This window comes from Echiichthys vipera, assembly GCF_963691815.1.
Source record: "Echiichthys vipera genome assembly, chromosome: 9".
NCBI lineage: Eukaryota > Metazoa > Chordata > Actinopteri > Perciformes > Trachinidae > Echiichthys > Echiichthys vipera.
The window spans coordinates 20,582,594-20,605,156 of NC_139834.1; the positions used below are offsets into that span (position 1 = coordinate 20,582,594).

The 22,563-nt window shown below is 40.5% G+C and overlaps 1 protein-coding gene across 1 annotated transcript in view; it reads right to left on the minus strand.

Moving 5' to 3' along the window:
- Positions 1-22,563, minus strand: part of LOC310951556 (band 4.1-like protein 1) — a gene marked incomplete at its 5' end in the record, with an annotated part of 25,853 nt that continues 3,290 nt past the window's right edge. Inside the window, 21 exons of the mRNA XM_083919839.1 lie at positions 1-100; positions 220-336; positions 1,605-1,685; positions 1,792-1,881; positions 2,108-2,167; positions 2,272-2,499; positions 3,231-3,632; positions 4,076-4,126; positions 5,251-6,330; positions 6,602-6,757; positions 7,565-7,594; positions 8,621-8,659; positions 9,124-9,380; positions 9,770-9,945; positions 11,209-11,306; positions 12,396-12,548; positions 12,636-12,723; positions 12,846-13,064; positions 16,516-16,591; positions 16,833-16,875; positions 18,486-18,590. Of these exons, the coding sequence (XP_083775965.1) occupies positions 95-100; positions 220-336; positions 1,605-1,685; positions 1,792-1,881; positions 2,108-2,167; positions 2,272-2,499; positions 3,231-3,632; positions 4,076-4,126; positions 5,251-6,330; positions 6,602-6,757; positions 7,565-7,594; positions 8,621-8,659; positions 9,124-9,380; positions 9,770-9,945; positions 11,209-11,306; positions 12,396-12,548; positions 12,636-12,723; positions 12,846-13,064; positions 16,516-16,591; positions 16,833-16,875; positions 18,486-18,590 (3,555 nt within the window). The 3' untranslated portion in view covers positions 1-94. The remainder of the gene's footprint in view (positions 101-219; positions 337-1,604; positions 1,686-1,791; positions 1,882-2,107; positions 2,168-2,271; positions 2,500-3,230; positions 3,633-4,075; positions 4,127-5,250; positions 6,331-6,601; positions 6,758-7,564; positions 7,595-8,620; positions 8,660-9,123; positions 9,381-9,769; positions 9,946-11,208; positions 11,307-12,395; positions 12,549-12,635; positions 12,724-12,845; positions 13,065-16,515; positions 16,592-16,832; positions 16,876-18,485; positions 18,591-22,563) is intronic.

Here is a 22,563-nt window from a genome sequence, read left to right on the forward strand (position 1 = left end):
CTGGCAGTAGTCTATCAGCAGGGAAGGTGGTTGACAATTTCACGTCGGGCACTAACACTTGCGATCCAATGGGGGGCACTCTCGTCTCAGGAAATCAGGACTGCAGGTTAAAGACAGAAGAGATCGGCCTTAGATTTTAAATCCCTTAATCTCAAAGCAGGGTTGCGAGGTCAAATCCTTACAAAATAGTACCGTTTGGAGCAAAGTTGGCACTCGTACCTCTGATGCACCGTGTCGATCCTCAGTGGATGATTCTGTTTCCCTGACAACAACTGCTTTGGTCACCTGCATGTCCGGATGCTGCTGCTTGGCTTCCTGTATTGCAATAGCCAGAGCCTGAATGGAAAGTAGTCAAGTATAAAAATGAATCACAACAACATAAGTATAACTTTTCTCAAGATTTTTGTTGTTGTTTGTGTTTTATGGCAAATGACTGAATTCCAGTTCCCATTCAATAGTATAACAGAAATTCAACCCAACTTCAGTTCAAGAAATACTTATTTTTCTGCACTAGATAAGAAAAAATTAGACTTTAAGGCTTTCATATAGTCATTTTTTTATAGTAACATATAGTTAAAGAAATGCCATACATTATCATGTGATCTGCTGCTTTTCTTTTTCATACATTATTGTAATATTATTGTAATATGAATATATTTGGCTTCACTGGATATAAGGATGAAAAAGGCCTTTGTAAACTTCTTTTATTTTTACATTTTACAGTCTAACAATGAATCTAAAAAATATTTTTCAGATTATTGATAATGAAAGTATTATTGTATTTGTTGCATATAACTTATTTGTTCAGTGTTGAAGTAACTGAGGTAAGTTTATCATTAAAATTATACTGGGAGCAAGAATCCATGACTATTGCCATGGTTATATTTGAATAGAACAGATATTACATTAAACATTTCTATAAATACAGGTTACAAAATAAATTCACTAGTAACATTCTAAATACACAGAAAAGACTAGAAGACACACAGATAAAGTATTTCCTACCTGCAAATTTACCTACACTCTACAACTCCTCACTGGGGGGAGGAGGAAGTAAAGAGGACAGAAGGGAAGGAGTGGGAGCCACTCACTGTGCAATTAATAATCTACTCTTACATACCTGGAAACTCATCTTCTTTTTTTTTGTGTGTGTGCAATAACTTAATCCACCACTTAAGTGCAATAATTGAATCTTACTGCTAATTTCTGCCATATACAGTCATACATATTTTATCTTATATGCTTTCTCTACACTTAACTTATCTGATTTCATTTACAGTGAATTCTATTTTACCTGCATTAATATCTCTACTTATATATATTTAAGAGTTTATTGCTTACTGTTTATTGTTTTACAGTTTTATTGTTTTAATTAGACAAGAGTTTATTATTTATCTTATACTGTATCTTTTATACCTCCCTTGTGTTTTTGTAAGCTGCTGGAAACTCAATTTCCTGGCGGGAGTCATGCAAAAAGGATCAATATAGAGAGGTCTAAGTCTAAGTCCCTGACTCAAACAACAAAGAAATGTCCCAAAAACTACAAATCCCAAAGCTGACATCCAGTAACTACCAATGCACATGCACATTTCACTTCCGCTCACCTGTTCCTGGTCTACATCATCGTCTCCAGTGATTATGATCCTCTTCTCGATCCTGGTCTCTGAGTATCCTCCTTTCACCGTCTGCAGCACACAACATGTTTTCTTTAAACAGAAGTAGATTTCACATCTAACTGCATGCTGACAGATGAAACCCACTCTGTAATTATACATTAAACTGTGCACTTACCTTGGTAACATGAGTGGTTGCTGAGGTAACATTTTCAGTGACAAGGATGGGAGACCCTGAAGTCTCTCTTCCAAGACTGCCCATATGCACCTGATAAAAGCAGAACGGCATTAGAAAATACTGTAAACACACACCCCTATGTACAAATTATTTCAGATTATGAATCATTATGTTTTGATATTTTAGGACATCCAGTCAGTCACGTATTCATAAACTAGAGGTCTTTGTACAGCAAGTAGGTTTAAACCCGGGAGAGCAGGAGGGAGTGCGCTGCAGGTCGAGTTAAAATTGGAGAGGTCCTTCTGTTTGTACTCACAGGGGAAACACTCTGTCTTGTAGAATAAGAAACTTCACTCAGGCCGGTGATATCGTGATCCTGAAACAGATTCAACATATTCATTGATTGTGCCTTGCTGGCAGTAATGTTTCACATGTTTAGTTGCATTAAATATTATTGTTTTTTTACCTTATCTTTCTTACCTGATCTGTGAACTCCACGATGGTCGTGGTGACCTCTGACCCGTTGGGCTGAGTCTCTGTCCTGACATCCGTCTTCCTCACTGTCGGCGTGGGCATGACATCACTGGCCTCCCTGCTCAGCGGTATGCTGGCAGAGACGCGACTGGCTTCTCTGTGCGACTGCTCTCTGTCCGCTGACGACGGCACCGCCATTGGTACTGACCTCTTTGGTTTTTTGGGAACTACAGGCTTAAGTGAGGAAAAATTTAAAAAATAAAGTGTTTTTTTACACATATGCCAGATGAGCTTGATGGTTTGTTGCCTTGTAGTTAAATTCAGAGGTAAAGCAGGAATTCAAAAGAGCAGGTATTTATTTGTAAAGTTAGGAGATATTTACTGAAGCTTCTGATGATCAAAGTTAACAAAAGAGCACACAAAGCAAAAGGCAAACATAAGTAACTGTAATGTAACATGTGGATGGATGATTTGTTCTGGGCTCAGTGCTGACAGTGAGATATATTTTTATACATGCATTAAAGGTGCCTCATTGTAAAATGTCAGATTTCCATGTCTTTTTTGACAGTAAAGCAGGATGAGGTGCTATACATGAATACGTGTTTTTAAACATTAAAGCATGTTAAACTGTTCTAGTAGGAACGTAAAATTCAAGTATGAAACTGCCAAGGTGCATTATATGGGACCTACAAGATGAAGAAGAAAGAGACACAGAGGATAAAATACAAAGACTCTTTCTTCATTTCCCTTCAGTGCTTCTTGATAAAGAGCAATCAACCCGAAACACGTTTTTGACTGAAATCCAGTTATAATTCCTGTTGTTTTGGCAAAACGTACTCTTTTCTTTTAATTACTTCTGCTAGTTAAAAACACATGGAGCTATAAAACACTTTTTATGATTTTCTAGAAATCATAAAAATTCATGTTCACACCCATACTCTCTTAATATTAAAACTTTGGTCTACCTGCACATCGAGCCGTTTGACCTCAGGTCGGACTTCTTCAACCTGGATATGTTTGGCTGGAGGGCTGCTGCTAGCTCCTCTAGACAGAGGAGCCGAAACCAAGGGAGGAGCTGGTTCAGAGGGGAACTGCTGCTGGAGCAAGTCCATGCTAAAGCACAGACCCACATCAGGTGACACATCCCTCTCCCCAAGCTCTGTCATGCCCCTGGAGAACTCCTCCATTCCTGTGTGCAGGTCCGTGAGAACGGTGAAATCCACCTCTGCCTCCAAGCTGGACGTAGAACTGACCGTGATGCTGGAACATTTGCGCTCGATGCCCAGGTGGGTCTCCTTCAAGTACAGGATGTCCTGGTCCTGGTCATCCTCGGAGACGGAGCCCAGACGTCTTTCCCACGGTTCCCTCTGAAGAGATCAGAATAGAACATCAGACCATGTAAGCTGAAGATTTATTCATAAAAACATAAAAAATATCAGATTTTTGGGGCCTCTATAAATAAACAAAAGCATTTTTTGAGTTTCTGCTGGTTTTGCAATAATAACTTTAACAGAATCAGAACACATTACAAATTAGATTCATTAACTGTGTAACTTTAGCAATTTAAAAGCATGTGTTCTGAATTGCGGTGGGGCATCTCCATAGATTTAGGCATTTACAGACTGTGCCCTTAGTACAAACAGAATTGTGAAACAATCTGTACATTAAGCATATAAACACAAACTGATGAAAACCTCTTGAAGAGAAATGTGTTAAATAACTAAGTGTGGATTATTTACGCATTTCCAAAGGAGTGGCTAAAAAGGAAGGACAACAAACAGGAGACTGGTGGAGCTGAGAGACGACTCACTGAAGCTTCGTTGAAAGGTTCCTCGTGAATGGCAGGTGTGGGAGGTGTGTCCTATACAGGAAAAATAAACAAGAAGCAAATATAAATATTAAACTAGTATACTATAGCCAACATGTGTGCAATTGCATCAGAAAAGAGAGAGCAGAAACGGAGAGTGAAGAGCCTCTCTCTGTCACTAAGCTGAAATGACGTTCTGTTTGCAGGACAACACACAGCTGATAAAAGCATTATTTGTCACATCCAGAGAAACCATGTTTGCAATTTCTCGACTTGCAGCTTTTATGTTAATTACTTGTGTACTGGGTGGAGTTCACTGCATTATCATTTCTAAAATGTAAACAGCTAATTCATCCATCAATGTCAGGGCTTATGTTCACAATATAACACACATATGAGAATTCTTAGAGACTGAAAGGCTTATGGCTACTGTCGGAAGCATGCTAGAGTATATTTTACAAGTTGACATCATCAGAAATGACTGCAAGTGCAATGATAATGCTGTGCACTGAAAGGTTCGATTTTTAAAAAAAATCCCTTTCAGGAAAGAGGTATTCATATTTGTAAATGCAGCATATGAATGCCTAAGCCCTGAAGAGGTTTGGCAGCTCTGCAGCCTGTGATTAAATCTCATCGCCTCTTTTTATTTTTCTGCTATTGCCACAGAGGTGCCAAGGAAGAACATTTGCTTCAAATGCCCTTCTCAGCCATTTAAGAAAACGGATTTAAATTATGTGGAAAAGAGGTTTCAAAGAAAAATGGTGGAAAGGTCTTGCGCTCCTTGCAACAGCAGCCACCTTTTTTATTCTGTGAGGGTGCTGGAAGGAGAGACCAGGCGTGAACGTGACAGGTTAAGGTGGGATAAAAAGGGACGCCTGCAGCTTAAGCATAGGGAACTTTGCTTAAAGGCCCACAGCATTCTGAAATGGCCAAGCGGATGTCAAGCTTTGCGAAAGGAGGACAAGAGAAAGCGAAAAAGCTCTCTGAGCCATGGACGTGAACTGAGTCGGTCAATGATGCGATGCCAAGGGACGTGAACTTTTGCTTTCTCATACACAGCCACATGAGTTCTGAAGTATGTGTGATTGTTTGTTTTTAGATGGTTAAAAACAAGATTCGCACGACATTGCTTGAAGCTCATGCAATGCTTTGGGGGAGGGGGCAGATGTTTTTTTTACCGCTTGCTTGCGCTTGACTGTTTCTTGGCTGGGTGTCCTGTAGTGGATGTGGCTGCTGTCCATGTTGCTCAGTCTGTCTCGGGACCACTGCGTTTTCAGAGGGAGACTTCGAGGGGGGGCCGTTGGCAATTTGAAGCTCGAGAAGAGATTCTCTTTGAATTCGGAGTTGTTCGGGTGTCCTATTGGGCCTCCGGAGTCTCTGAGCTCCTGTTGTCCGAACAATTCATTCTTAAGCTGTTGATGTAGTAGACTTTGCTGTTGATATGACATTGAAGATTCACTGTGGTACTTGATGCTACTTGGTACTGTGTTGTCCTTGACTATATCTGCGGCAGACTGCAGTAAAGCATCATCGTCTACTCTCCTCCCTGCCTCACAGGATGCACCTTTTGATTTTGTCTGCACGTCCCCAGTCGCACCAAAGATACCTCTATCAGACCGTCTTTGAGTCTGAGGGTTTACAACACCTGTGTTCTCCTTGTTCAAAGACTTTTTCGATCTCTGTGGCTTGAGAGGAGCTATTTTGGTGACTTCTGAGTGCGAGTTTCCCGTTTTGTTGCAATCTCCCACGGGGCTCGGGTCTTTTATTTTCCAAGTCTCACAATGCCTTGCGTCACTCTCAATTCTGCCTCTGCCACCTTTTGGGAGAGAATCCACAGCCACCGGAGTTTCAAAATACTTTGGTCTCTCTTGATGAATGTCAAGCTCACACTGGCGGTGCCTCATATCTCGGTTGATCGCTGAACTCCCACAATTGGCATGTGGGGAACCATATCCATTTTCTTGAATGGCGTTCCTTGCTAATACGGAATCTTGATGCCCGTTAGTCGTTACTGTATCATCCGTAGGTATTATATCCATCAGTTCCGTCGCGGTGAAGTCTGTTTCCTGTTTCCGAGATGTTCCAGGTTTAGTTTTGAAAGAGTCCCTGGATGTTTGACTGTTCATCTTTGCTTCAGTCCAAGGTGTCACAGACAACATGTCTCTACCCATAGAAGAACTCTTTTCCACTTTAGAGTAAGTATCCAGTTCTCCTTTATAATCATCCTGCTTGTCAATCAATTTGGTATCAGCAGTTGCCTATGTTGACATAGAGTACACAGTTGCATTAGCCTAGCTAGATACACTGCTCTTCTATTTGTGATATCATTGTTACCCCACATAATCACTGTAAATGATAGTGAAAAAAACAGTGAATAACAGGAGGCCCTCACACCTTAGATGCGTTTTATTTCAGATTTTTCTGTGTTTTCACTCAATGCAATCCAAATTTTGACAGAGAATGGAAAAGTTAGAAAGGATGAGAAGGGGATGACCATTAACTTTAAATAGGTTTAGATTTTGTTCTTACTGGTTTACGTTCGGGGGTTCCTCCAGGAGGAGTGGCTGAGGAGAGACGTTTCTCCCTCTGGGAGATTTTGCTGTTTGGCTGCCTCAGAGCCCTCTTCAGCTCATTGATGCTGGCCTGGTGTTTCTGTAGAACATCTTCTGGCTTATCCAAAAACTGCTGTTTACACAGTAAAGGGCACAACAAGGACACAAATTAACATAAATTCAAATCCCAGATCTGATTCTAGGGTTGGGATTAAAGTTTAGGTTAGGTCTATTAGGTACTGGTTAGTTTCCACAAGTGAACAAAATGTAGATTTAAGTTGAGAATGAACGCGGAAGGTTGTTCATTTCAAAATTCCAATTGTTCTGTTGATCTATGTTTTGTAACTGTGCTGTTGGTTGGATTCAATGCTGCCACACGACAGGAAAATTAGAGGTTTTACAATGATGACAGGAAACAGACATACTGTAGACCTCATTGAAGTACACTCAGGTAAAGAGCATTATCAGCAGTTCTCTTTTACCTTGCAGCATTGTAGACAAAAAGAAGTTCAGTTGAGGGTCTAGAGGTTAAAGCACTACCATAATTATAGGGACAAACTCTATTTCGGAGAATATTTTTCAAAAAATCTTTGTACTGTTGCTGCACTTAGTGCAGTACTGCCTCAATCTTTGGAAGACTGAGCACAAAGCCCCTAACTTAAGATCTGTAATTATGAACTGGTTAAAGGCTACACAGATAAGAAAAACACATTTTACTTGGAATAGTGTTCGCAAAGTGTGAAACTGACATGCAAAAACTATGAGGTTGCATTAAAGAAAATTGGTGAGACAATGACCCGGGTGTTTCAATATGAAGTCCATTGCTGTTACTGTTTGCTGTCTTCTAAGTGACAGGCATAATTATGGAGATGGAAACACTGCACACCAGGTGAGGGTCACACACAGCACATGCCAAAAAAAAGAGAGGGACAAGCAGTACCTCCTGTTTGGGCCGAGGGATGGCCGGCTCCTTGTCCAACAGATGAGGGAGCCCGAGGTGGAGCAAGTGAGATGAAATGAAGGGTTATGAGCAATGCAGGAGGTCGAGGATTTTGGGGCGGGTGGAGAATAGATGCGTGCAGAGACAAAGAGGTAAAGTGCTGCAGGTGAGTCAAAAAGGCAGGCGGCCAGACGGACAGACAAACAATTGATAACAGACTAATACTGTTGAGCCATTTAATGTTCTGTCAAGAAGACAGGGACGATCCCTTTCAGTGTCAGCCGGTTGATAATGAATGCAGTCATCTGATGACTATAAGTGTTTGGAGAGGGGGATTATTCCCATACTTCTTCATCCAAAGAGTTGGTGAGAAGACATTACAAGACCACAAATGAACAGACCCTTAAGTGACTAATGCAATGCAAATATTTCTGCAGTACTACCATTACCATAGAAATAAAACATACAATGAAGTTGTGCATCTTTATAAAAAAAAAAGTACAACACTTGGAAGATCGTTCTGTATAAAAATAACAAAAGTAATGAATAATTTAATAAAGAAGTAGAAAAATAGGAGACTTCAAAACATCTCAGCTGGAGTACCAGGAGATTTGCCAACTGGGAAACCACTGATTCATTGAATCATCAACGGTGCTTAAGGGCCATCTGTTTATCCTGCTTATAACAATCAATCCCTCCAATTCACACAGGGATACTGTTAAAGATGTGCTGACAAGTGAAAAAATAAACTGTTCACAGTTTAAGTCACTCTGGATAAGAGCTCAATGCCTATGAAGAAAATCTATTATGATTTTTCTCATGATCAGAGAAGAAAAAAAAGGAATTAATCCATATTAAACGTTTTTCGTGTCTATTCATTGGGTTATGCAGTGTCCGTGGGATTAATTTCTGAAATTCTGGACATCATGAAATAAATAACATTCCCTCCAGTGGATGAAAAAAAAAGTTGCGTTTAACAAACACAAGAGTACGGGTGCATGACCTACAACAACCAAAAACCACACAGAGAAATTCTAAGGTCCGCGGCCAAAATACCTCTGGTTTTGAGTCTACAGGCGAGCCTTCCTCCTCACCCTGCAGGAGAGGACGAGGTGGATGACAGAGAGGTCAGAAAGAAGAGAGCAGATGTTAGTGTTGTGTGTTACCATTATCGCATGGAGACGAGAAGAACTGTTAGAGGTAAGATGATGGGTTAAGAAAATATTATTTGCATCAAAGAGGTCAAGTTAGGGTTGGAGGATATTGAAGAAATGGAGAGGGGACCGGACTCATACTGAAACATTTCATAAGTTTGCAGAGAGCAAAAAATAAAGGGAATAAGGCCAAGTAGTATTGGTGATTACAGTCTTAAATGAAAATGAATTTGGGAGAGAAGGATGAGTGTTAGTCAAAAGTTCATGAGAGATTTTTCAGACTTGGGGCGAAGCCGTGTACTTTTTTCCATGAGCCAGTGTTGACATGTAATTAACCCACACTGAGTTTAAGCATCTTTTAATAACTATGCATTCAAGCATCAAAGGTATCCTCTCATGTTGTACCTTGAGCTCCAAAGTCTTGGTGGATGTTGAGATCTGGGCACCCCAAGTATGCTTCTGAACTTGATCTTGATCCTGACCGTCATGCTGCTCTAGCTCCTGATCTGTATACTGGTCCTGGTCTTTGTCCTGATAGTGATACTGATCGTGGTCCAGGTCCAGGCTGCCCTCTTGGTCCAAGTCTTCTCTGGACATGAACTGTGTGCGTTCACTGGAGCTTCTCTGGGACAGCTGTTCCATACTGTAGCCTAAAGCAGAGGCTGGTGAAGTACGATGGAAGAGAATCATCAACCACCTAGACTTCAATGTTAAAGCTTTTACATGAAAAAATCTGTAGTACGGTGTTTCATAGAGCCACATATATCAATAGGCTGTGCTCTAACCTTAAATCAAAAGTTGAAAGCTGTCTTTATTCCATTTTTGCTGACAACATGGGAAATCAAAGAGTTGGGGGGCACTCCCTTCACTTTGAGGTCCATAAAACAAAATCAATAACTCCTTATGCTGAAATTGCTGAAGTATGTTTTCATGCATTCATTGCTTTCAATCCATCAATCCATTTTCTAAACCTGAGGGGCTGGAGCTAAGCTTTCGCCTCACAACGTAATCCAGGAAATGTGTGTACTGTGAAATCGCCTGGGGTTCTTACCTCCATCGATGCTTCGGGGCAGCATGTACCTCTTGCTAACGGAGCGATCAAACTGTGGGGCAGGCCTGTCAATCAGAGCACTGGCCTGCCTGGTCTGGGCTTGGGTCCGCCCACTGTAGCGAAACTTAGAGCCAATCACCAGGAAGCCCTTGGGAGGCGGCTCTGGGGAAACCAACCTGCAGCAAGGTTCAGTGTGTGTAAACGGCACCTTGTTGAATTCTTTTACTTCATTACATAGTTTAGAATCATATAGGGGTTTGTTGGTCCCCAAGTTCCTGAAAATTACTACAGTGTGTGATTTAGTAGTAGTTATACGGAAATACAGACAATATCTAAGATAATTATTTGAGTTGGGCTCTGCTCTGGAAACAAAATCCCCCAATCAGCACCTCTAAAGGCCCTGACACAGCAACCAGACGGTTAGCCGATCCAACAGTGAGTGTCCGTCACCCTAGTTTTTTGCGGTGTGGCCTGCACCATTGGTACTAGTTGACCCTCGCCTCGTCTGCTGTTTTTCAGCCGTTACAGCATGATGAATTGGTTGTGGAGCAGGCAGAGCCCTTTGGTGAGAGAAATGACTGGCAGTTTAGCTAAGTGCATGAAAAGATAAAAAGAAGTAAGGAAATTAAACAAATGGCTTAAGTCAAAGGGTGTGAGATTGAAACCCAACTTGTTATGTCAGGCAAGATATTTTCTTTTTAGGTATTGCTCTTTTTAGCTAAACCTAAAGCTAAACCTTCCTTAAGTCTTGTTGTCTCTTTGAGGTTGCCAGCGGCGACAGTTTAAACTGTGAAACCACATCATGTAAATTTCTGCTGTACGTTTTGTACATATTAAGTAGACGGGATATTAGGTGTTCATTTGAGAGTTAGTTGATGATGGGCAGATTTTGTTCCCTTTGGACAGAGCCAGATTAGCTGTTTCTAGCCATAAGCTAAGCTACTCATCTCCTGGTTTTATCTTCCTATTTACCATACCGAGTTGATGGGGAAAAAGTGAAAGAAGTTCAGTGACACCTAAAATAAATAATAAGTGCTGAATTGTGTGCTTGCAGACAAATTTCACCTTTTTGCAAGTTGAGCTGACCCGATGTGCACTTACTAATCGGCTCTTTAGCTTACAATAGCTTTGAATTAATAAATTAGATGTGTACCAACTGACCTCTGTTTCCATTTAGCCTATAATTTGTAGTAAACTACCAGGAATCAGTAATCTCCCTATGAATTTAAATGTACACATCAGGTCCTTTCAAGGAAATTATACAGGACTATGAAACTGGTGAAAAAAAAAAAAGGTTTTACCGTTAAAAGGAATCAGCACGTTTGAGTGTGAGTGTCACTTGAAGGATAGCTCTATTGTTAACAGTTAATTCAGGGTTCAACGACTACAGTGCAGAAAAAGTGTGTCTGTGTATCTGTGAGTAGGCTATCAATTCCTACCTGAAGAAGGTGTGGTGCTCAATGCAGACCTTCCACAATCGCTTCGAGGCCCGATGGTTGGGCAGCTTGAAGCCTATGGTGCTCTCAAATTGTTCATACTGAGCGGTGAGGGAAAGGAGTGGCAGTGATAGAAGAAGAAAAGAGGTGAAGGAGAAAAGGAGAGTGAAGGGAGTGCGGGGGAAAGATGGAAGGAAGGTGGTAGGGTGAATTGTGTTTACTCCACAGCAATGGAGAAATCAATGCTGTTTTTCTGTTTACTCGTACAAATATATTCTCCCGCTGCCGTGTCAGGTACATTTTACATCTCTAACTACTCTACAAATTAGCCGTTCATGCGCTCACTCATCACATGTTCAGTGGTGTGAGCACAGGGAGACGCTTTCAAATCAATAAGTTATTAGCAATATAACAGGTCTTTAAACATTAGGACTGGTCCACTCACAACAGGAAGCTGACTCTTGTTCCACATATAAAATAATCTGTGGGAACAGTTTAGAATAAAAGGTTTTGTAAACACGATGATGGACCTTCAGGCAAATTTAAAGTGACAGCTGATTTAAGAGAATAGATCTGCAGAGCAAAGTATATGCACAGAATGGCTTTGGTATCCGCTATGTAGACAATGTCAGTTTAACAGTGGCTCTAAAAACACTGCAGATACCCTAAAGGAAATCATCATTTTATTAAGTTGAAAACCAGAGTGAGCATAATGCGCTTTTAACGTTTGCAAGATCCTTGATGAAAGTGCAAATACTCATGACTGGCTTATCATAACAGAGAGAAGGAACGGAAGAGAGAAGAAGAAGAAGGATAATAAAAACATGACCTATCACCCTAATCTTTTAGAATAAGTATCTCTGAGGGCTATAAATAATGTCCTCGGCAGTTGTCACATGATTTGTTGCAGATGCGGCTGAGAAGTAACACTTTTATCAAACCATGAAATGACTGTTTATGCTGCTTGGGACGAGTCAGAAGAGACAGTGATGTAATTTCAACGACTGTGAAACCATGAAATAGGAATGTGGCGCTGGCTCCTTACTCAATGATCCCGCATTCTACTTGCCTCTGCTCTGCCAGAATGACAGTTTATGAGCTGTTCTATTAGGAATGTACAGATGATAATGGCGCCATGAACTCCTAAATCAAGCAAGATGCAAAAGACAAGATAATTATAGTTTATTTACCTCTCCTGGGCGGATCTTGATGTAGAAGTTGCTTCTCTTATAGGAGATTTTGAGGATTTTTGGCCAGGCAAATCGGTTGATCCTAAGACGGTCTCGGTAGATGAGCAAACCATTGGCGCTCACACCGAGCATGATGTCAATTCCTTCTGAATCCTTTTGAACGCAGGCATTGAGCATCAGAAAACCTCAGATACAAGTGCGTTGACAGATACCAAATACCGAAAGGTTTTATCTCTGTACCTTTGCATGATGTAGGTCCACTCCATACATTGAAAGCTTCTTGGCATTTTCTAGAAAGTTCACCTCCGCCTCTGCTGGACTCATTCCCCTACAACAAATTCCACGTGATTCATCCCTTCTTTCATAGTTATCCCACAAATCAAAAATACCAGCACTGGCCATTAACCTCTTGGCATTCAATGTAATAAATGGAGTTGTATTTTCTCTGACCTGTAGTTACGGTGCAGCTCCATCACTCTCTCCTCAAGCTCACGTGTCTGGTTGGGTGCAAAGCGGAAGTCGTTGACATAGTCAGGGCCATGTTCATCAGGCTCGTAGTCTCCCAGTTCAGCCTGGACAGTGTAGGAGCCCAGAAGGGCGTGGGTGACAAATGAGCAGGGCAGACGACCAGACAGAATATCATCCCTCAGCTGCAGGCACAGGTAGTACCTAAAGAAAGGCAGGAGGTGGAGGCAGAAATGCTGAAAAGTGTCATCGGGAAGAACCACTGTTGGATCCTGTTATAGAGTTAGTTTCTGGCCAAGTATTGAGATTGGATAAGAGGCATTCTAGATATACAGTTAATTATTACTTTAACTACATGTATCACTCCTCTTTACAGGTCTAAGTATTTTTTTCCTATTTCTGGCTTGCCTGGTGACCTTGTGTAATAATGCTTCAACCCCAAGTGTATTTTTTTCAGGACAATCTGTGCTATCATAATATGAGTGCTGTGATGTCACATGAATCTATAAAGTATTAAATATCTCTTTATCAGGGGAAAAAAATCAAGAATCAATCCTACGCATGTAAAAAAATCTATTTACATCTTTCCTAGAAAAGTGCATGCGCTTTTGTCCAAAAAGGTAGTGGTGCCATTCAATGAACGACTTGCACAACTATAAAAATGCACAAAGGAAAATAGACTCATTGTCTGTTGTCAGCCTCTGATTGGTCAATATACACCTGATGCATTGTGGGAGGAGGACAACGTGACCGCTTTTGAAAGAGAAAAATGGAAAAATACCCCATAGAAACACATTCAGTTTTGGATTTCTCATTATGAATTCATTATACAAAGTCTCCAGCAGGGATTTTACTCCCCCAGTAACTCTGAGGACCCCATAGGGGTTGCAGGGCTCCTGTTGAACATCTCTGATTGAGGGCATAGTTCAAGGTTTACTCAGAAACGTATTTTATTTTTTTAACTTAATCCTCTTTGTGTTAGATCTCATTCACTGAGAATTTAACTGCCAATCACTAGACTTCAGGCGAAAATTTATTGACAAACTCAACTGCAACATGTTTTTCCAGGAACAATTTCCAAGCTATTAAAGATAATTGACAGACCTCTGTTAACCTGTCAACTGTTCATTTAATGTTTGGCATGTAAATTGTGGAAACTGCAAAATAACATTCCAGCAGTTTTCATACAAAGACCTATTGTCAGTTTGGATTATCAAAATGGTAACTTGAACACTGCAAAGGGAAAGTTTTATGTGAAGCACTTAGCAACACAAACCACAAACTCTATCGGAGAGGTATATGCTTATGCTCAGGCTTAGCTCAATTGCGCCCATAAAACTGAAAGAATCTGAACAGCATAATACCTCGAGGTAAGTGAGTGGGTTTTTTGTGTCGGGGTAGATCTATGGTATTTACACAGAATGTTGTACTACATACTTTAGGTCTCTTTGGTTTGGTCATGATACTCGGCCTGTTTAATTTAATTTGTTTAGTGTCCTGCATGGCACGTTGACAATAAACAACAACAAAGATTGTTGTTAATAACAACTTTACTGCTAATTTACTGCTGGACTAACTGTTATATTACTCTCTATTTTACTCTTGTGGACTTAATTACTTGACTTAAATAATCAATTAGAGTGCTGTGGATTACAAAAGTGTGCAAAGCAGGCTACTTTATATGTTGATGGTGGCTCAGTGGTTAGAGCAGGCGCCAAATATCTGCTAAAAGCAGAGGTGTTAAGTAACAAAGTACAAATACTTTGTTACCTTACTTAAGTAGAAAATGTGGGTATCTATGTATCGATACTTTTCTGGAGTAATTATTTTTCATCTGTAACATTTTCACGCAATTATCTGTACTTTCTACTTTGCCTTTCTACAAGCCTTGTTACTGGGATGGGTACCAAGACCCGGTTCTAAATTTGCCCCTGGCAAGATTTTTAAATACTGTAGTATTGACAGGCTCTGACGTTATCATTTCTGTCTAACAGTCCTCGCAATCCTCCTGAACAGACTCTGCGTCAGAGGCCGTCCTCCTGTGCAGGCGGCAGGCCAGGGCAAGGTATCACTCACTCACTGCCTGTCTGTCACTCTCTCACACACGCCGCAAGAGAGGTGGTGGAGACAACTACGTGGTCTAAAGTGAGGTTTTATTTTACCAAAATTTATGAAAATAGTAATGCTAATAAGTGCAACAAAGGTTGTGCATGTTAAGGGACAAGAGCAGCCTCTCAGAACATCTAAAAGTTCAGAATATTCAGACAGATAAATGCACCGTTTTTGACAGCCTAGCTCACAACTGTCCCGTTTCCCCATCCATCTCAGGTATGTTCAGTTATGCTGTAAATTATGCAAGTCAGAGCCCATTATAAAAACACAGGATTAATAATGTGATGCCCATATTACCACTGTATATACTGTATATATAAAGTATTTATATATATATATATACACACATACATACATACACACACACACATACACATAAATATATATATATATACATACATACATACATACATACACACACACATACACATAAATATATATATATATATATATATATATATAGTAATTGTTAAACATGGCTGTAGATTTATGACTGACATCATACTAATATTTCTTCAAATCTGTGCTGCTGATTTGGCTTTCAAAAATGTTTATTATGGTACAGTTTGTGTAGTACATTATAAGGTACAGGAAAATAAAGCAGTTAGTAACAGTATAGTCTAGTACAAAGATGTGCGTGGCAGACACTCAAGAGAACTGGAGCGAAGTGTCTCAACCAAGCACAAACGCAGAGGTTGGTAGCCAGGAAAACCAGCCAACCCTCCTACATACCTGGCCGTACCTTGAAGATTTTTTTTTTTAAAAGTTGGACACAAAAATAACTTCTTTCGAATGCGCTGCAAGCTCTGCACACCCCAGTACCACAAGCTTATGGCTTTCTAAAACTAAACAACTTCAAAATTAACATTTTAATATAACATGATAATCATTATGGCCTTTAGAAAAAAATTTTTTAGGGAGGTGGGGTAGTGTACTATAGGCCCCTATGGCGTGGCCTAAGCATTTGTCCTAATGGCATTTGTTCCCCTTACATTATTTTACTTTTACACTTGTGGTAGTTTTGAAACTAGTACTTTATTGCTTTTTATTGAGTAGAATGCTTGAGTTGATACTTCTACTTCTAAAGAAGTATTTTATAATCTAGTATCTTTACTTCTACTTGAGTAATGAATTTAAATTACTTTTGACACCTCTGGCTAAAAGTCCTTGCCGCAGCAGCCCGTGTTTGATTCCGCCCCCTCTTTCTCTCTACCATTCCAGTCAACCTCCAGCTGTACTGTCCAAAAATTAAGGCCCAAAAATATTCAGAAAAAAAAAGTAGTACTGCAGTATCGTTTTGTAAATCCATTCTCCTTGTTACTGTAATGTATTACTTTATTATTACTACATCTTTTGTTTAAGGGTTGTTAATAATATCTCATCATTTTCTGATTTGCGATCACTATCAGTTTCACAATAGCCTCCGAAGTCCATGTAAGCCAACTTGTTGTCTTCAACCTTTATTAAAAACGTGTTTAGCTAGCTACATAGGGGTACTCTGTCTTAGGTGCTTTCTATTAATCCTACCGAAATTCACACCTACCTGGTGATATCTTCAATGAGCACAGAAGGGTCTGGAGGGTAGAACTTAACAGAAAATCCAAAGATCCAGGAACCAACTGTGTATAAAACACAAGCAAGGTTGTTTTAAAAAAGAACTGCTTTATGAGTGTGGATATGTTGGACTGTGTGTGTGTGTGTGTGTGTGTGTGTGTGTGTGTGTGTGTGTGTGTGTGTGTGTGTGTGTGTGTGTGTGTGTCTGTGTGTGTCTGTGTGTGTGTGTGTGTGTGTGTGTGTGTGTGTGTGTGTGTGTGTGTGTGTGTGTGTGTGTGTGTGTGTGTGTGTGTGTGCTGAGCTTACTTCGAATTTGCTTCTTAATCTCTTTGGAGGGATCCAGCCAATGCTGATAAAGAAAGAAATAAAAGAGAGAAAGAAAGAGACAAATCTCTTTGAGAAATTCAACCTCAGCAAATTCATCTATATTCACATTTATAAGAGCCCCTTTAAGAACTGTACTTTACTGTCTGCTCTTCCCTTTTTATATCTACTCCCTAGTTGAAAGCGAAAAATATTCATTCTACAAGAAAATGGATGAAGGTTTCTATTAACACTGAAAGCATCAATATTGGGGTTATAAATGCCAGTTGAATCCAGCTCGATCTGCTTAATGTCACTAAAGCCTTCATGGTGCACTGTAGACTCGCACACCAATTTTTTTTATTCAAAGGCCATACTATCTAACAACATTTTAAAAGGATAAAGGCCATGTATGCCAATCTCAGGATGTGAGTGGTTAAGTACGGTTAAAAGGGCAACCCGGGACCCTCTGCTTTATAACACCGGGAAAAACGGTCTGGTTCCTTCTGCTTGGCTGACAGGCTGGTTGACATTTGCTCTGAAATCAAATCCAACCCACAAAATGAAATAATCTATTGAACGCAGTTGTAAAAAAAACATAGCAAATTCATTGTCAACACATATAATTGGCCTTGGACTACAAAGCTATTCACAGCAGAAGGACCTAAATTAACTAATTTACTAATATAAATAAACAGAACTGAAGATCAGAACTAAAGACTGTTGCCTTTTTTTAATGGTACATGATAACCAAGTGTGAGCTACCAAGTGCTTGCAAATGGGACAAGAAACGCATTATTCACAATTACAAATGTGCCACCTCCAAAACAATTAGACATCTACTGCTCTCCTGTTTTTGTGCCAGACTGCTATTAAATATAGCCTCCATTGTATTTTACTTGCAGATCAGTCTGGTAGCATGCAGCGGAGAAAATTTGGAGAAGTTAGCCAAGTGACCGAACCAATCAGCGTTGGTTTTGAGGTGAGTCGAAGTGTGACGCAATGAGAAGCGACTGTTCAGTGTTAAGAACATGGAGGCTTCCACCGAGGAGTTCTATTGAAAATGGACTGGGCACCTGAAATTGTGCCTTTTATCCATCAATTGTGTTACACAAACAGCAAATATCCTTCACAGACGTGTTGTTTACTTTCTGAGCTTTGCCTCGACGCTGTTAGCACATGATACGCTTCGTCGATCTGATTGGTTGATTTGGCCTGTATGTTGGTGATAGATAGATAGTTTATCGAATCAACAACCAGTATTTTCGCTCCTTCACAAAAGATCTCCAAACGAGAGTTCCCAGATGGATACACAGTGCCAATGCGAATTATGCAACATGTACGATCATTAAATAATCATGTTTGAGGTCTCTTATAAGCCACTTAAACTCATTTGGACTTCACATCAGCTGATTCAGGGTAGGTTTTGTTTTTAAATTGGTGATTTACATTAAGTTTGGTTTAATTGCAGCTGCACTTGGGCCTAACAACAGAGGTTCAGTTACATTTCTTACAATAACTTCCTAAAGTAAGATATGTTAATGCATGCATGCTTGTGTGTGTGTGTGTGTGTGTGTGTGTGTGTGTGTGTGTGTGTCTTTGTGTGTGTCTTTGTGTTTGTGTGTGTCTTTGTGTTTGTGTTTGTGTGTGTCTGACCTTGGTGTTGTCCGTGTCCTGGAAAGTCAAGCCAAAGTAGTCCCTCTCAAGCAGGTTCAGATGGCCACACACCATGTCCAGCAGGGTCTGGCCCTTAGTAAATTTCTGTTAGACACACACACACACACACACACACACACACACACACACACACACACACACACACACACACACACACACACACACACACACACACACACACACACACACACACACACACACACACACACACACACACACACACACACACACACACACACACACACACACACACACACACACACACACACACACACACACACACACACACACACACACACACAAGAACACACAGTGAGTGGGCTCAGGTTGTACATCACATACTTTAAAAGACAAAAAAGGATGACAGAGTAAAGAAAATAGATTGGTGTTAATTCTAATAATATGTTGTATACATTTTATAATTCTTTGATTGGTTACCCAGTTAGTTACCTATATTATTTTACCAGGCAGTCATTTATTTTCTTTATTCATGACACACAAAGGACTAAAAAAAAAAATCAGTGACATAAAAATCCAGCATCTTCTAGTCTGTCCTCTTCCCTGTTAAGCAGGAGGAGCTACCCTCTGTATGCCTATATAAGGGAAGAAAACGCATTTCGCATCAGTGGCGTATTAACAGACCACACCCATCTGAAAACATGGCCTCTGTGGGATGCGCAGACGGCATTGGCAGAATGCTATCCACACACACACACACACACACACACACACACACACACACACACACACACACACACACACACACACACACACACACACACACACACACACACACACACACACACACACACACACACACACACACACACACACACACACACACACACACACACACACACACACACACACACACACACACACACACACACACACACACACACACACACACACACACACACACACACACACACACACACACACACGCCAGATTCATCTCCTAGGGAAACCTGGCTCCTATGGTGACAAGGCATCCAAGCAGCTGTTACCATGGAAACAGAAGTAATAGGTCCCTTCTGTGTGTGTGTGTGTGTGCCCTCACTTTTTCTATCTATGGTTACTATAGGGCCACCACCGAGCTTTGTTCAGTTCTTGTAGTTAAAGCCAGCACTACAGTCAGCATACCTTTTAAATATTCAAGAATAATGAATTAATCACTATAAACTGATCTGTCGCTCAATCAAATTAGCAATAATTTATATCCTGCACTGAGGCTGCCATGGGCGAAGCAATAAGAGAGTGATGTTGATTAACAGGCAAAGGCTGCAGTGATGGGGTGTGTGTGTGTGTGTGTGTGTGTGTGTGTGTGTGTGGGGGGGGCATACATTCAATTTTATTACTAAATGAAATTGTAACACACATCTCAGGTGGCGCCCCCAAGCAAGGCAACCAGTTCAGGAGCTGCTGATGAGATTTCGTTGTCGCTCCAATTGGCTCCGATCACATTCCTGTAACTAGTTCTGTAGGCTGATTGTGTTAGCAGCCATTTGGTGTAATCCTAGAAATCCATTTTGCTGATCGCCTCGCCCATGCAAACAAGATGAGGAGAGACTGTGTGTGTGTGTGTGCGCGTGTGCGTGTGCGTTTGTGTGTGTGTGTGTGTGTGTGTGTGTGTGTGCGTGTGTGTGTGCGTGTGTAGCTGAGGAGAGAGTAAACATATCAAATGTAGTCACTTTAACTAATGCAAGTAGAGGGATAGCACTGGATCAAATAACTTGAGAAACTGTAATAGCACAGCTTTGTCCTTAGATATACCCCTTTCCCACGGGGGAATGCGCTAAAAAACTGGTGCTGGGTTCCTTTCCAATCATCAGTAGACAAGTCTTATGTATTTCTGTTTGTTTTTTTAGCAGTATGCACGGCAGTGACAATATAACGGTGGTTACCTCTTTCTTACATCAACTTATTCAGTCTCTTTTTAAAATTAGTTGCGGGGCAATGTTTTAGAGCTGCTTGCATGGTGCAGATGTAAAAAGGCATGTCCACCTGTTTGTCGTTTCCATCACTGCAGATGCTGGAGACGATAAATACCTGTGACTACTGCTCAGTCATTTATTCTTGAAATGAATGCCCATTCCAATCTTTCTCACTAAAGATAAACACCAAGATCTGAGCGGGTGTATGTGAGTTTTTTTAAAGGTAAAGGGGCTTACAGTGTTCAAACTTTACAGTTTGGTTAAATGAATTAAAAAGGGGTACTGCAGTGATTTAGAACTGCACTTCAAAAAAATTGGGTGACTTGCAAGAGACAGAGTTTTTTTCTTGGTGAAAATTAAAGCAGAAGATATCCTGACTTTCAGTCCCTATCATGGGTGAACCCAACAAAACGCTGGAACCTACATCATACATTATCTTTCATTGGACTGTGGTAACACCGGCTTTTCCAGGCCAAGATAACCTTTCATGACATCACCAGGATTGTTATTTTAAACTTCAAAAAGCTTCCTCCAGAGCCACAAAAGACTTCTATTCTATTCTCTACTGTTTTTACAGGCTTTGTAGTGCTGTACTATAAAAACTCGACATTTCTTGATATCACAGTCATGCCACTTGGTTTAACATATTGCAGTTAAAGTACGCAAAAGTTGTAAGTTGTAGTTGAAGCCGGTCAAAACAATAAAAACAGTTAAGTTGTTTATCTGTGAAAAGTCCCTCTGGCTCAAAGCACAGCTGGTTTTTAGGATGTGGAGCATCACATACAACATGGTGCCCTTCAACCAGACAGGCTGTGCTCCAGTTATGGCAAGTATGCATTCCAAAGTTCCCTTTAGCAACAGACTGAACTTACTGAACCTTTAGAGGCGCGTGTCTGCAGTTAGCTGTGCATACTGAGCGAGTGATGCCGCAGGGATATATGTTAGATGGGCAGAAAATACTAAAGATAAACTGATGTTATCATTCTTTAAGGAGGCTGAGCTTGGTCCCAGTGTCATGAATCTTTTATTTGGTTTTAACTAGCTGACCACATGATCACATGAAAATATCATATAAGGAGCTGATGGTTTTCTCTCAGGAATGTAAGAATGTTGAGTACTCTGGACTGGTGGTTTATTGACTTTGATCCTGACATATATGAAAATGATACAGCCATTTTTTGATGTCAGCATCATGTTTCAAAAAAGTTTGGACAGTGGCAACAACAAAAGAACACACCTGATGGAAAGTCTCAGAATTAACTAGGTTAACTGGCAACAGGTTAGTAACATGATCAGGTATAAAAAGATAAAAATCCCAGAGAGGCTTTCTGAAGTAAAAATGGGGAGGGGTTGATCACTCTGTGAAAGACAACACTGGCAAGTAATTTAAGTGTTAAGGTAATAATCCTTTTTTTTTTAAATTCTCAAGTAGATCTGTAATTTAGATCTAGTAGATCTGGGATTTTATTATCTACAGTGCATAATATAATTAAAAGATTCAGAAAATCTGAAGAAATCTCTGTACATCTCTCAAGCTCTCTTGGGCGGCAGTAGCTCAGTCCATAGGTGACTTCGCTGGGAACCGTAGGGTCGCTGGTTCAAGTCCCTGTGTGGACCATGTATGGAGCGTGGACTGGTGGCTGGAGAGGTGCCAGTTCATCTCCTGGGGTGCTGAGGTGCTGTTGAGCAAGGCACCAAACCCCCAACTGCTGGGGAGCCCCCTCGCTCTAACATCTCTCCTTAATTGCATGTATAGGTCCTGTCTGAGATGTGCATGCGTGTATTTCGGGCCTGTGTGTAACATGATTAATAATAAGAGTGAAAAAATTCAAATTCAATTTCCTGTTGCGGGACAAATAAAGTAATTCTTCTTCTTCTACACAAGGGACAAGAGCGAAAACCAGTATTGGATGGCCTGCATTAAAAAGAGACATGATTCTGCAGTAGACATCACTGCATGGGTTAAGGAACACTTCCAAAAAAAACATTGTCTTTTAACACAGTGCGTTGCTGCATCCACAAATGCAAGTTCAAACTATTCATTTTTACTAAGGATTTTTAACTGTCTTAAATAACATGTATGAATTTTGAAAATGGCCCCTTTAAATAGCGTAGATCCCAGA